Source organism: Ochlerotatus camptorhynchus, unplaced genomic scaffold (genome assembly GCF_037179485.1).
Source record: "Ochlerotatus camptorhynchus isolate MF236.1 unplaced genomic scaffold, CSIRO-AGI_Acam_v1.1 ptg000015l, whole genome shotgun sequence".
NCBI classification, from domain to species: domain Eukaryota; kingdom Metazoa; phylum Arthropoda; class Insecta; order Diptera; family Culicidae; genus Ochlerotatus; species Ochlerotatus camptorhynchus.
The window spans coordinates 311,734-326,457 of record NW_027040507.1 but is presented as its reverse complement, the minus strand read 5'-3'; the positions used below and the strand labels follow the sequence as shown (position 1 = coordinate 326,457).

The 14,724-nt window shown below is 37.7% G+C and overlaps 1 protein-coding gene across 1 annotated transcript in view; it reads left to right on the top strand.

Annotated features, from left to right (window-relative positions):
* The first annotated feature begins 426 nt into the window (after nucleotides 1-426).
* The window catches only part of LOC135701965 (arrestin domain-containing protein 3-like), a 38,924-nt gene continuing 24,626 nt past the window's right edge, over nucleotides 427-14,724 (top strand). The window contains exons 1-5 of the mRNA XM_065222911.1: nucleotides 427-884; nucleotides 3,521-3,591; nucleotides 4,298-4,489; nucleotides 13,706-13,801; nucleotides 13,957-14,027. Coding sequence (XP_065078983.1) covers nucleotides 773-884; nucleotides 3,521-3,591; nucleotides 4,298-4,489; nucleotides 13,706-13,801; nucleotides 13,957-14,027 — 542 coding nt within the window. The 5' untranslated portion in view covers nucleotides 427-772. The remainder of the gene's footprint in view (nucleotides 885-3,520; nucleotides 3,592-4,297; nucleotides 4,490-13,705; nucleotides 13,802-13,956; nucleotides 14,028-14,724) is intronic.

The following is a 14,724-nucleotide window of genomic DNA, read 5'->3' as shown; positions in this document are numbered from 1 at the left end:
GGTAGAAAATTATTTGCTCAATAACTCGGCAAGGAATGATTTTTCGACCTACCTTGCCATACAATTTTTTGCTGCAAATGTGAGCTACTTTCACCTACTTTCGTGTGTAACACGAATTACCAGTCACCCTGTATATGAGGTTTATAATCAAAGCTGTAAGAGTGTAAAGTTAATGAAACGAAACTCTAGGAAAACCTAGGTAAAAACCGAGGGGTGTGACACATCTAAATCTCAATTCTAGATGCTCAAAAAATTTCACACTAACGAATGAATCTTCGAAAAATCATCTATTATTTTTCGCATTTACTTGCATCGCATATCATCTTTTGCATGGAATCTTCAGAATCGTCATTAATCTCGTCTTTCTATCTACTCAGATAATCACAGCAAAACAAAATCTTTCCTGCATCGCAGATAGAGCGCCCCTCTCGGGAAAAACCTGCGAAAATGTCTTACAACAGAGCAGCTACTGGATCAAGTGCATCCTATATTGAAAGTGACGCAAGAAAACAAACTTTTCCTACCACGGTAAACGAAAGCTGACTTCCTAACGAAGAAGAATTTCCCGCCAAAAAACTAAAACTTTCCAACCACAACACTGTGGTTACTTCCATACCACCAACTAAGAAGCAGCAGTGAGTGATGCAGTGAAGGGAATCCTACCAAAACGCAAGAACGATTTATTTGCAAACAGTGAGTGAAACATTGCTGGCAGACAACTGGAGGCAGCTCCAGACAGGCGCTCCTGAACAACGACGACGACGACGACAAGATGGATTACATAAAGGAATTGGATATTCGACTTGATAAGGAATACTACTACGCCGGAGAAGTACTCTCCGGCAAGGTGATGCTGCACACAACCGAGAATTTCAAACTTAAATGTAAGTAGTCGCGTGTGAAAGCAAAGCAACTGTCTGGTGGGTGATCATTATCAACTTTTTAGAATCTGTAGCACTTAAAAAGTTTTCAGCATTCGAATGGTGGCTAAGAGAGCTTGAAGGGGCAATTTACTTTGGTACGTTTTACAAAACAAGAAAAAAACCCAGTTTTGGTCGACGCATTATTTTAGAATGCAAAAAGCAAACCCACGCCGACGAATCGATCAAACTTTACCCTCTTCAAATTTCATGAAAATTTACATAATTGTTTGCGAGGGGTAATGCTGGAATTCGGCCATTTTGACAAGCGCTTTATTTTTTTTTAAATTTGTTGTTTAATATTTTTCAATAAATCATTGTACGAAAATGGATCATTTAATCGAAATAAAGGCCGATACAAAATTATAGGAAATTAGAGTGCCTTTTCAGATAAAAAAATACGTGCTGTAAAAAATTACAACATTTGGACAAGAAATGAAAAAAAAAACTGTTAAGACAATTTTAAAAGAGTACTTAAAAAAACTAAACTTATCTTTCTTTGAAAGCTTATCAAAAGTGATAACTTTTGGGATATTGGGATAAAATCGTTACGCATAAACTTTTAGTAAAATTACATTTTTTTCCTCGCTAAATTTATGTAAGGTTTGCACGGGAAACTGTGGACTAAGTTCTAAAATTTTACTAAAAGTTGATTTTCATAGTTGTTTGAAAATACTATCTAATATCCACATGAAGCTTTGGTGTGATAATTTATTAGCTAGAGAAAGTTCTGAACAGGGTAGGTTGATAGTTCCGCTAGAGTACGACAGTGTAAAAATTGAATAGAAGTGGAAAATGGTCGAAGGGCCATTAATGTGACAGTACTTGTCAAACACACACTCCTTTATCTAACTCATATATTAATGAATGAGGAGACTTGAAATAGTTGTTCAAATCTGCAGGCAAAAGAGTATATGAGTAAGTCAAACGCGCACTCTTTTGCCTGTAGATTTTAAGAAATACTTCAACTCTCCTCATCCATTAATGCATGAGTTGGGTAAAGAAGTGTGTGTTTGACTAGTACTGCCGTACTCTAGCGGAACTATCAACCTATCCTCTTCAGAACTTCCCCCTAGCCATTAAATTATCACACTAAAGCTTCATGTTGATATTAGATAGCATTTCTAACCAACTCTGGAAATCGTAAACTTCACGTATGAAGGAACAAAAAAACACTTTGAATGTAAAAGTTTATGTTCTACGATTTTGGTGACTAGCCTCTTTATTGGTCCAACATAAGAAAAGTTAGCATTTTATGTAAGCTTTCAAATAAACATAAGTTTAAAAATCTTAACAAGGTGCATTTTTTTCTATTAAATATTTTAACAGCTTTTCTTCATTTTTGACCAACATTTTTAGATTTTTTACAGTGTGATTTTTTTTTTTTTTGAAAAAGCAATCAAGTTTCCTGCAACATTGTCTCAGACATCATTTCAAAATCGAAATCAGAATATCGCATACGCCATTTTGAAAAATTAGGCGTGTATCAAAACGGCCGAATTCCAGCCCAAACTTGGTTTATTGCCTCTAGCGAATAATTATTCTCAGAATTCCCTGAACATTTGCACACTTATGCAAAGGTTGATTGGAATTCTGAGAGGTAAAATCTGAAATTCGGTTATATTTTCGCAATGTTGGATTGTGTGGATTAGCTCAGAAGGAATGCAATGACGACTGCTTTTTACAATCTGAAATGATACGTAGAAAAAAAAATCAAATTTGGACAACGTACAAAAGTAAATGGCACACGAGCCCATTCATATGCTCTCGTAAAAAGCTTTCTCCTACACTCCTGAATTTCTCCCGAAACGCAATTAACCTTTGATGTAAATGATAGGGCGTATACAAAACATTAATGTAAAGTTAAAGTTAAGGGTGTCAAGACCAAAAAATATGCTACGAGGTGAAAAGCAAATTTAATTGAATTGTATTGCTCGTCTGTTGTCACTAAATGTTGAGTGTTTTTCATAGTGTTCACACTAATCCAGTCAGTAAGGTTTTACGGGGTTTATGAACTGCGGAACTGTTCGGTAAAATTTTAAAAATCTGTGGAAAAAAAAAAAGAAGAAAATTATTCCGAACTGGTATAGACTTACTTCTGTTAACCCCATAGAAAATATAATTTGTCGATTTCATTAATTCCTTACGGATAACGATCATTTGAATTTTAACCGATTTTTTCAGCAATTCAAAACCCCAGTAAAAAGATACTGACTCCTGTAAAATAAATAATAAATAATAAATAGTTAAAATGATAGGAAATTAAATATAATCGATAAAGTCGGGATGAATACATAGACTGCAAAACACGAGCATCTCAGACACGGTGTTTCATCCCCTAACAAGAGATATGGCATTGAGCATTGTCTTCTTTACTCTATTCAAGCTGGCCAAAGCTTTCGGGAGACTAAAATTTCCGTACCACCTACTTTTAGCAGCCTGAATTTTGTTTATTATTCCATACACTTTCGTTTTTACCTTTCGATATTCCCGACTACTTAGCACCTAGCACCCACCTACACTACACCCTTCCCCATAACTTGACAGGTGTTGTGTATTAGGAAAAAAAACTTTCCAACCACACTATTTTCTCGTTCCAGCCATCCGCCTACTGCTTCGAGGCAAGGCTCATGTCGAGTGGAAGGTGTTCGTATCCGGAGACAAGAGAACGGTAATTATGTCACACACAGCTGTAGGTACATTAGGTAGTAGACAGCATCCATAGCACCACACTGGGCATAGCGATGATAGTCCTATCCAAACAAGAAACCAACTTTCACAACTTTTCACATTTCACCCTTCTTAATACACTGTGAAACTGAGTGGGATGGCCTTGTCTTGTTTCGGAATGCTAATAACTGGCAGCAATACAATGCATGCTAAATGGCCGAGTAGTGTCACAGACTGGCACACTCGTAAAGAGATGGGAAAAAGGGGTAAGGGAACATCCCCAAAGGAACCCTCATTAAGCACTATGATTTGCATGAGCTGAACATGGAATATTTATTTGAATGCACGAGAAATGTGTAATTTCATTCTTTTTTTTTGAATGGTGTAAAGCTCTGTATTTCATGGACATCCCCCATAGATCTGTTCTTTGAACATCGTGCCGACCATTATTCTTTCAAGGAAAAAAAAATGCACTTTAAACCGACATCCTTTCACAACAACCATTCAAATCTATTCATGTGCAATCACACCCACCCACTAACGGTTTTCTCAACAGAACCAACATCAGAATGAAACCGTTTTAACTGCCGGCAGACACTCTTTTTCATCTTTTCATGTGGCCTTTTCGGCTATTTGTTTGTTCCACTTTTAATTTTTGCTGCTGTTTTTTTTTTTTTTGCCAACGACTCCCTCCAATGCAATGCTAGGTGAAAGACGACCAGCTGTACATTGATGAGCGAGCTGTCATATGGGGCGAACGGACCTGCGAGGGACTAGACGTCACCGTACCGGTGCTGATTCGCGGTCAGCATCAGTTCCCCTTCCGCTTCAACATTCCGGAAACCAACTTGCCCTGCAGTTTCGAGTCACGTGCCTGTTACATTCGTTATTTTGTTAAGGTAAGGCATTTTATTCATTCCCGGACGTGGGAAAAAATATGTATTATGTATGCGGAGCGCGTGTATGGTATTCGGAATTCTCTGTTCCCGGACAATCTCCGCCCCACAAGATAGTGTAGTGAATCAGGTTTAAACATAAAAAAAATAACCCGAGAAAAAGGAACTATAGAGGTACAATGAAATGTATTGTAACCAAACAATAGAATTTATTGTATTAACAATAAATCGTACTATCCACAACGATTGTTTCCACAATAGAATCTATGGTAAATGGGGAAATCTACAATAGATCAAGGGGGATGTTATGAATCTTAACCTACAAAAAAATCACTTTTTCCCGAACAAACTTGAGCCATTTACCATTAATTTGATAGTTTTTCGATTGTTGAAAATTCATACTATAAATATGGGACGTATTATAGATCTATTGTAATAAAATAACAATTTTTACTTTACTTGTATGATGTACATACAATATTATCGTTTGTTGGCAATAGATAGTGTTGTGATTGTATTTTATTTTATGGTAATTATATTATTATTTTTTCCAGGAAGCTTCAAATATTTTGCCGTCATGATAGATTGGTAGAACGCTTGGTAGTTTGTAAACATACGAATTTCTGATTATAACATAAAGCTCGATTCAAAGTAAATCTGGACGCACGGTTTAATACACCACCGCGCCCCTGGTGGTTGGAACAAAAAACGTTTCATTGACGAAGAAATTGGTGAAAAGTTTTTCTCGATTGATCGACGCATCCCGAAATTACGGATCATGGAACTTGAGAAAAGAAAATTAATTGTGCACAAACATCTAGAGAACCCTTCGTGATCTGCCTCAAAAATAGCAAAAGTGTTAAAACTCCTAAAGTCAACGGTGAGTCTTGTAATCAAACGTTACAAGGATACTCTGAGTGTGGATAGAGCACAGCGCATCTATCATAAAAGTGGCACTAGGGACAAAGAGCTGAGGAGAAAGGTGTTGAGGTACGTGAAAAGCAACCCAGGTGTCTCCATACGTGATTTGGCAAAGAAATACAATTCCAACTTTTCCACCGTGCGTAACATCCTTTCAAGAGAAGGATATAACCCAAGTAACAATTTCCAGTTGAAGAAACGCTTTCGTTTTGATTTTGTTCAGCTGCATGTTGAATAATAATTGCACAATGTGTTCACCACAACTTTTATAAAACCCTTGTTTACACTGGTTTGGAGAACCTATACAACTGCAACACAAAGGTGTTGTCTAACGTATTCAGTAAAACGTTTACCCAAAATCAATTTCTTGTTGAAGAAACGCTTCCATTGTGATTTTATTCAACTGCATGCTGAATAATAACTGTACAATTTGTTTATTACAACTTCTGTAAAACTCTTGTTTACACTGGTTTGGAGAACCTGTTCAACTACAGCATTATATGTATACGCGGTATAGGAGTAGAAGCAACTTTTATACAACGTTTATAGATACATATTTAAACTCAAGCTTTATTATTTTGGTGAAAGCTCGTATACAACGTTTGTAGACACTTCTTGACAGCTGCTTTGAAATTTAGTAGAGAGTAAAGGTATCACTTGTGCTATTTTTAGCAACAAAATTGTGGTTGGTGGTTGGTCGAACGTAAACAATCATTTAAGAATGCTCCAAGCAGCTTTTGAAGCTTCTAACCAAAAAGGCAATACAACTACATTCTTGTTCAACTTTGGAAGTTATTATTCAACGTTTGATCAACTCAGGTGTTGTATAAGAGCTCCCAATGGTTTGTTTTGATGCGTTTATTCCACGTTCTATATAGCTCTTGTCAATCGGTTTAACTAAGGTGCTATAAAAGTTAACGTAGGTCTTATAAAGCATATAGTTAAACCGAACGTAAACAATCATTTAAGAGTGCTCCAAGCAGCTTTTTAAGCTTCTAACCAAAACAGCAATACAACTACATTCTTGTTCAACTCTGGAAGCTATTATTCAACGTTTGATCAACTCAGGTGTTGTATAAGAGCTCCCAATGGTTTGTTTTGATGCATTTATTCCACATCCTATATGGCTCCTGTCAAACAGTTTAACCGAACGTAAACAATCATTTAAGAGTGCTCCAAGCAGCTTTTGAAGCTTCTAACCAAAAAGGCAATACAACTACATTCTTGTACAACTCTGGAAGCTATTATTCAACGTTTGATCAACTCAGGTGTTTTATAAGAGCTCCCAATGGTTTGTTTTGATGCGTTTATTCCACGTTCTATATAGCTGTTGTCAATCGGTTTAACTAAGGTGCTATAAAAGTTATCGTAGGTCTTATAAAGCATATAGTTAAACCGAACGTAAACAATCATTTAAGAGTGCTCCAAGCAGCTTTTAAAACTTTTAATCAAATGGCAATACAACTACATTCTTGTTCAACTCTGGAAGCTATTATTCAACGTTTGATCAACTCAGGTGTTGTATAAGAGCTCCCAATGGTTTATTTTGATGCGTTTATTCGACGTTCTATATAGCTCTTGTTAATCGGTTTGTCTAAGGTGCTATAAAAGTTCTCGTAGGTCTTATAAAGCATATAGGTAAACCGAACGTAAACAATCATTTAAAGGTGCTCCAACAGCTTTTAAAACTTTTAATCAAATGGCAATACAACTACATTCTTGTTCAACTCTGGAAGCTATTATTCAACGTTTGATCAACTCAGGTGTTTTATAAGAGCTCTCAATTCTTTGATGGGAAGTCTTTTTGTGCCAGTAAACATCCGAAACGCTCCCTGAAATAAAATTTAGTGGCCAAAAAGCGAGCACGATTACTAAACGAACGAGTTTTGACGAAATTTGATGGCTGTATTTTAATGGATGACGAAACATATGTCAAAATGGATTATAAACAAATCCCGGACGAAAATTTTACCAAGCAACTGGTCGTGGGGATGTCCCTTCCAGGTATACAATTGTTTTTGCTGTTAGTTTGCTCGGAAACTAATGATTTGGCAAGGAATCAGCAGTTGTGGCCTTAAAACCAAGGTTTTCATCACATCTCACACAATGACGTCGAAGGTTTACATTAAAGAGTGTTTGAAAAAGCTGATTTTACTCTTCAATCGGCAACACAAGACCAACGTTATGTTTTGGCCTGATCTAGCCAGCTGCCACTACTCTTAGGAGGTACTAGAATGGTATGCTGCAAACAATGTTAATTTCGTCGCCAAAGAGATTAATCCTCCGAATTGCCCTGAGTTCAGACCGATCGAAAAATATTGGGAAATTGTCAAGCGAAAACTTCGAGGATGCGGTAAAGAAGTGACAAATGCACAACAAATACGTTTAAAGTGGAATAAGTTCACCGGTATAGTGTCACCAGCGACTGTGCAGATCATGATGGCATCGATCACAAGTAAAGTGCGACAGTTCGTTCGAAACGGTGAAATGTAATAACTTGTTACATATCGTTTGAAAGCTGAATAAATACCCTTTTGTTTGACGTTTTGATCAACCGTGAGTGTTGTTTAATTCTTGAGTTATGATCACTTGAATGCGTCCACATTTACTTTGAATCGGGCTTTAGGAGATCGAAGTAGGCTACACTAAAAACGGGAAATTTCTTTTAATTGACGTGCATTTGTGAACTTTATCGAAACGGATTGATATTTTTTATTATTATGGTTTAATTATAATTTTCGTCCTAAAAATCACGTAGGTTAGCAACACACAAAAATAAGTTGAAAGACCTTGAGCTTTCTAGATTTATCCAGGTTGAAATTGTATGCAGGCTGCTGATTTCACTCACCCATACAATTCGACTGTACATAGAAATTTGAAACATTAGTTTATTACTTTGACTATATGTTTTAGTATTACTTCTGCGTGAAGTCAACGATTTACATAGTTGAAGATGCTAATTTCAAATAACAGACTGTAGTGGTAATTTTTATACGATAGATGGAGTAGATGAAAGCATAGAGTTGATAGTTCCGTTAGAGTACGGCAGTGTGAAGATTGCATATAGATATTAGAATAGCGAGCTAGGACAACTTTTAAGGAAGGTACAAATCGGTTTTGTCATCTCTCTTTACCAAACTCCCCCTTTAGAGAGAGATGGTGAGGGGTGTCCCCCCCTCCGAAAGCCGACCGCTCAAGTACCAACGGTGTGTTTGGAACAGTTCTACCGATTTTTTACCGCACTTCAGTTGTTATTTGAAGGAAGGCATCAAGTCGTAGGTTTGGAAATTGCAACTATTGTTTACCCCTGCCACGATATGTGCTCCTGTCATCGTCAACTTGATGATCTTGAGGGGACACGGTTTTGTACCTTCCTTAAAAGTTGTCCTAGCTCGCTATTCTAATATCTATATGCAATCTTCACACTGCCGTACTCTAACGGAACTATCAACTCTATGCTTTCATCTACTCCATCTATCATATAAAAATTACCACTACAGTCTGTAATTTGAAATTAGCATCTTCAACTACATTAGTTTAGGTTAATACCGTTATATGAAAAAACGCAAACTCTACCGCACCAAGCGAGAACAACTCTTTTTTGGTTCCATTTTAGGTTCCCAAATGTCTCTATAAGTTATAACCGTTCAAATATTTATGGATTGCATTAAATGCCTAAAATCACTTTTTCTGCCAACACTGCCGGTGTACCAATGGAAGTCAGATTCCAAACTGAAAGAAATTTGGAGTTTCTTATCTTATGGATTTCGAATGTCAGATGAATTATTCAAATACAATAGATCTATGGGGCCTCCCTTAGCTCAGTCGGTAAAGACGCAGCTACAAAGCAAGACCATGCTGGAGGTGGCTGGGTTCGATTCCCGGTCCGGTCTAGGAATTTTCGGGTTGGAAAATTTCTCGACTTCCCTGGGCATAGAAGTATGATTGGACTTTGCCACACAATTATACCAATGCAAAAATGGTACAGGCATCGAAAGCTCTCAATTAATAACTGTGGAAGTGCATCTGATCTAGAACACTAAGTTGAGAGCACGCAATAATCTAATATGCGATATGCAATAAGCTTGAAATGCGAAGAAGAAGAAGAAGAAGAAGAAGAAGAAGAAGAAGAAGAAGAAGATCTATTTCATATGCATTGTTGGAGGGGGGGGGGAGCTTAATACACTCCCTCCATCCGCCCCCTCACTCATATCAATGGAAGTAAAGCACCGACAAACCGACATGAATCACAAAGTACCATCAAATTTCTGATCAAAGCACAAAACTGACATCTGTCGCCGTGTTCGCGAAAAATGTGTATCCTAACCACGAACACACATACAAAATGTATGAGTTGGTTCGTGTCTAATCTATTCCGGGCAAATTATTTTTATCTAGATAAGAAATGTCTATGGTTTTGACAGATGGGATGCTGCACATTTGAATCCGCCGTTATGGATTCTCGATCAGGAGTTAAGTTTAAGGTTCAAGTCGGTATTTCGGTGAGTAAAGTTTCCAACTGAAATAACTTGGGTGCTTCTGATTTTGTCAAGTTGGTATGTTCAGATGTATTCAAAAACATTTGCTTCATTTGATAGGCGCAGTTGGACATGTGGATGGGCTTACTGTATCCCCTCCAGGATCTTGAATGCACGGAGATGAAGCAGCCTCCGGCTGAATATCTCCTAAATAAGAATCTTGGATTTCAATATTCATGGTCCTGAAAAATGTTCAATACCTGAATTAACTTGACAAATTTTAGATAACTAGAAGATAGTTCTTCATAGGGTTTCTATGAAACATTCCCTAGAATTTCCTTAGAAATATCCCAAGAGCTACGTTCAGGATTTGCCTGAATAATCTTATGAATATTCCTGATATTCCCTCAACATTCCGAAAGGCAGTGCATAACTGTGAATCAGTGAAACTTCCTTCAGGAAACACTCACAATTCACTCTACAATAATCTTCGTATTCTCAATAGTTCTGTAGAGAATTCACTTAAATTTATATCCATAAATCTGCGGAATGAAATAATCGGCAAAATTATTTTGGGTTTCTACTCAGAATTGTCTTGTAATTGTAATCTGAATCGGAATTTTCTTCAGGATTATCCTGAAAATTTGCTTGGAGTTTATCTCAGCTTGACTGACAAAGGGGTGCGCCTTTCAATTAGAATCGATTCCTTGTGATGAAGGCAAGAATGACAACTGTATCAAAACCGAATACTTCATAATTTCTCCATAATGGTGGAGTAGTACGACATGCACTAAACTAATGACTCGGGATATAGGGGAAATGGCTATAATCTTGGCCTATGGATCTAGGATTGGGACCATCGCTAAAAATTTACTATTTATCAGAGTTGGTTGAAAAGGCTAACATGAAGCTTTAGTGTGATAATTTATTAGCTAATAATTATTAGAGAATGATCTTTAGGAGAGGGTAGGTGGATAGTTCCGTTAGAGTACGGCAGTATGAAAATTGAATAGAAGTTGAAAATGAGCGAAGGGCCATTAATGCGACAGTATAAAGACAAACGCACATCTTTTACCTAACCCGTACGATGTACCCGGAGACTTGAAGTATGTCTTCAAGTCTACAGGCAAAAGATGTGCGTAAAGCTTCATCTTAACATTTCCAACCAACTCTGAAAACCGCTAACTTCGCGTATGAAGTAACATAAAAACACGGCGGGAGTAGCCGTCAACAATGCTGATGATGGTACAGCACGCAACAACCACCCTACTGCTTTCTCTCTAAGATGACCAAGTTGGTCATGACGAGAGGAGCAACACAATAGTTGTGTAAAGAAGAATTATTGCATTATAATATAACACATCATCGACTGGAAATGCTCACGCAACGTGGGGCTTTAGGTAGTGATGAAACGTCGCAAGAACTATTCCACAGCCGCAGTCAGTAATGAGCAAAAGGAGGACGCACATCTTTTGCCTAATAGACTTGAAGACACCCTAATAAACAAATACCATAAACGAACTGTATCCCGGATGGGTAAACTATCCCACAAATGGTTTGGATGATACCCCGAACACGTCGTTAAGCTCTCTTTTATGGTTATTTTTATTAGGGCATACTTCAAGTCTCCGCGTACATCGTACGGGTTAGGCAAAAGATGTGCGTTTGTCTTTATACTGTCGCATTAATGGCCCTTCGCTCATTTTCAACTTCTATTCAATTTTCATACTACCGTATTCTAACGGAACTATCCACCTACCCTCTTCTAAAGATCATTCTCTAGCTAATAAATTATCACACTAAAGCTTCATGTTAGCATTTCCAACCAACTCTGAAAATCGCTAACTTCACGTATGAAGTAACATAAAAACACTTTGAATGTATACTATTTATCAATTTTATCTAGATGAACGTGTCATTGGGACGGTACTAATGGATATTTTTGGTCGCTATTGAAAATTTAGTCGATTGCTGAATTTATGTGTGGGCCCAAATTAGGGGCATTTAGGCCGACCTTACATCCATTTCCCCTACTACAATAGATCAAATTACTGGTCGTAGTGGTATGTCCCGAACAGACCAAAAAAAGAAAAGCACAACACACGCTGTATCTATCTTTCTTGATAGAATTTGTTCAAAACAGGAAAGATTACCATGTGTACTATTTGATTTGATAAAGAGACACAAAATATAAATAAGAAATACATCTCTAGGGGAGGTGATATAGGGAAGAGCGCTATTTCGTCGTAATCGCCCATTTCCGTTCTATCGAGCAGAAATCATCAATAATATCAATGATTTCACCATGCACAAAACATGAATACGTTTGATCCGATCCGTTAGTTCATAAGCCACAACATGAAGCCTATTGCAGCGCATTGTATGAATATTTACACTCATTGTTTTCAAAACAAAAGAAGCGCTCCTAGCGAATCCACTTATCGTACCATCGTCGTAGGACGAAGAAAATCTAATGGCGTGTCAATGCGTTAGACGAATTGAAACTCGTAGGACGAATTTAGAATGGAGAAGCAGTGTTAGATTTTTAATCATATCTCAACACTGATTGACTCTTTATCAAATCCAACGGTATGAAAAGGTGAAAATAAATTTTGAAATTATCTTTGATGAAAACATTCCATGTTTTGTTCAAACCCTTTCAAAAACGAGAGGTAAAGTGCGGGATGTGCTTAGTATGACGGAAATTAGATGAAAACCCCTACCAGGCATAGCTAAACGTTCCTATTATGATGTGTTCCAAGTATTCCCATATGCCTTGATTGGAACACTCCATAATTTGAACGTATAACCATGACTAGTACATCTACCCTACTTGTTGATTCCAAATCCGTCCTATGAGTTTCAATTTCGTACAGACGCTATTGGATTTATTTCGTCATTAACTTCTTCAAAACTTTGTATTGTATCGTACCAAAGTGAATCATAGCTGGCAAGTTATACAATTCAACATATTATCCCAATCGCCTGCACACCAATATCAATTCAAATGTCTTGATTGTCAAACGAAATTACCAAAATCAAAATCCCTCACAAAACACAAAAACGAATTTCCATAATTGTAAGTACGCATCACTCTAACGGAGAGGAGGTAAGTATTAGAAATCTGTGACAAGCAATGCAAAAGGTATAGGAAAGTCGTAACGAAGGATTTCTTCTTCAATTTCTTGTACATGCTCCCTTTGACATCTCACGCCAAACGTTAACGTATCGTATTCTGTGTTTATGTATTCACGGGGTTTTTCGCTTTAATCATAAAAGTTTCAAAGGTTTCCCCCATTGATCCTCGATGTTTTCCCAATTCTGTTAAATGATGAGCTCATTGAAAACAAAAACAGTCGAGTTTCACGAGTCACTTATTCGTCTTCTTAACAACATTATGCAGCCGCACACTCAGCACTTTTACGTGTTCCGATGTTTACCACAGGAAGTGAAAACCTACCAATGTGGAAGAGATCGTAACATACACCCATCGTTCCGACATGCAAAAGTAACCCTCCGGCTCAAATCATATAAAATATTCACACAATCAATTTCGGATTCGATTTGGTAAACTAAACGTGCTTTCCAGTTATGCAAAAAGATCCAGTGCTGGGCATTAGGTATGAGATTTTTGCTATTTTCCTTTCACTTTGATTGGCAAACTCAGACGTCATGCAATGAGGTTCGGGTGCGGAGATTGATCCGGAACAGGCGACACGATTAAGGATAAGGTTAGGCTGTTGGGGGGGATATCAAGTTATGTGATGTGTCTCGCTGATCATTTTGTTGTATTTTCGTTTATTCCACGCCCACATTGAAGGTTACCATCGACATTCCCTATGCCTCCCCGCCACAAGGAATCAAATATTTCACCGTTGTAGGACCACACATCGACTGTATGGACGAGCAATATCTGGTAGGTATTTGTGAACGGATGGGAACTGTTGCGGCCGAAGACGTCTATTATGGGGTGCGTTCGACGGTTGGTGACATCACACCGGAGATGGGATTATTTGAATGTGTCGTACATTTCACTCTTTCTTATTTCTATTCCCCATGCACCCCGGACAGAAGCCGATTACGGCTCAGGATAAGAAAGTTAGGTGTTGTCTGTGCTGTGCCAAAGGACCGGTAACGCTAAGGTATGTGGGTAAAAAACCTAGTGTGTTTTATGTTGTTAGAAACTTTGGAAAATGTAACCTGTAAGATGGTGAGCCGTTTCTGTTCACCACTATTTCTCGGCTGTCCTCCAACCAATTGAGCTGATTTGCTGTAGGTGACTATTACAGGAATGACCCGATTTAGTCAGCCCCCTTTTTGAAAATCTTTTCTAATGTTGTGCGAAACCCATGCGCTTTTTCCAGTGGCCTTAGTGCATCAAAGTATGCTTTAAATATCCATTTTGAAGATGAATGAGAAAGATTTGGAATTACGGTTATGTGAAATTATTGAAAGATAAAAGTATGATGCTCCGCGGGGCTACCAAAATCGGGTTATTACTAAATATGGTTGACTTGACACTAATCACATAAAACAAAACTATAAGGGACAGCCCTATGGGATTGTACGCAATGGGGACATAAGACTACGTGGTCTTATATAATAAATGTTATTTTTTAACTGCAGCAGGAGCTTGTGTTTTGTGTAGGAATAGGAATTTGAGCGGGGTTCTCTCTGTTTAAACTCTTTAGTATGACGCGCTTGGCATAGATGACGCACAGCGACTCACGAAGAGCTACTGATTCCCATCAATGGCGGTGCGGCTTCTTCTTCCTTCTATGGATGCTCATGTGGGATGTAGCTCGCTGCTTGCAGGCAGATTTTCGTTGTGTACTAGAG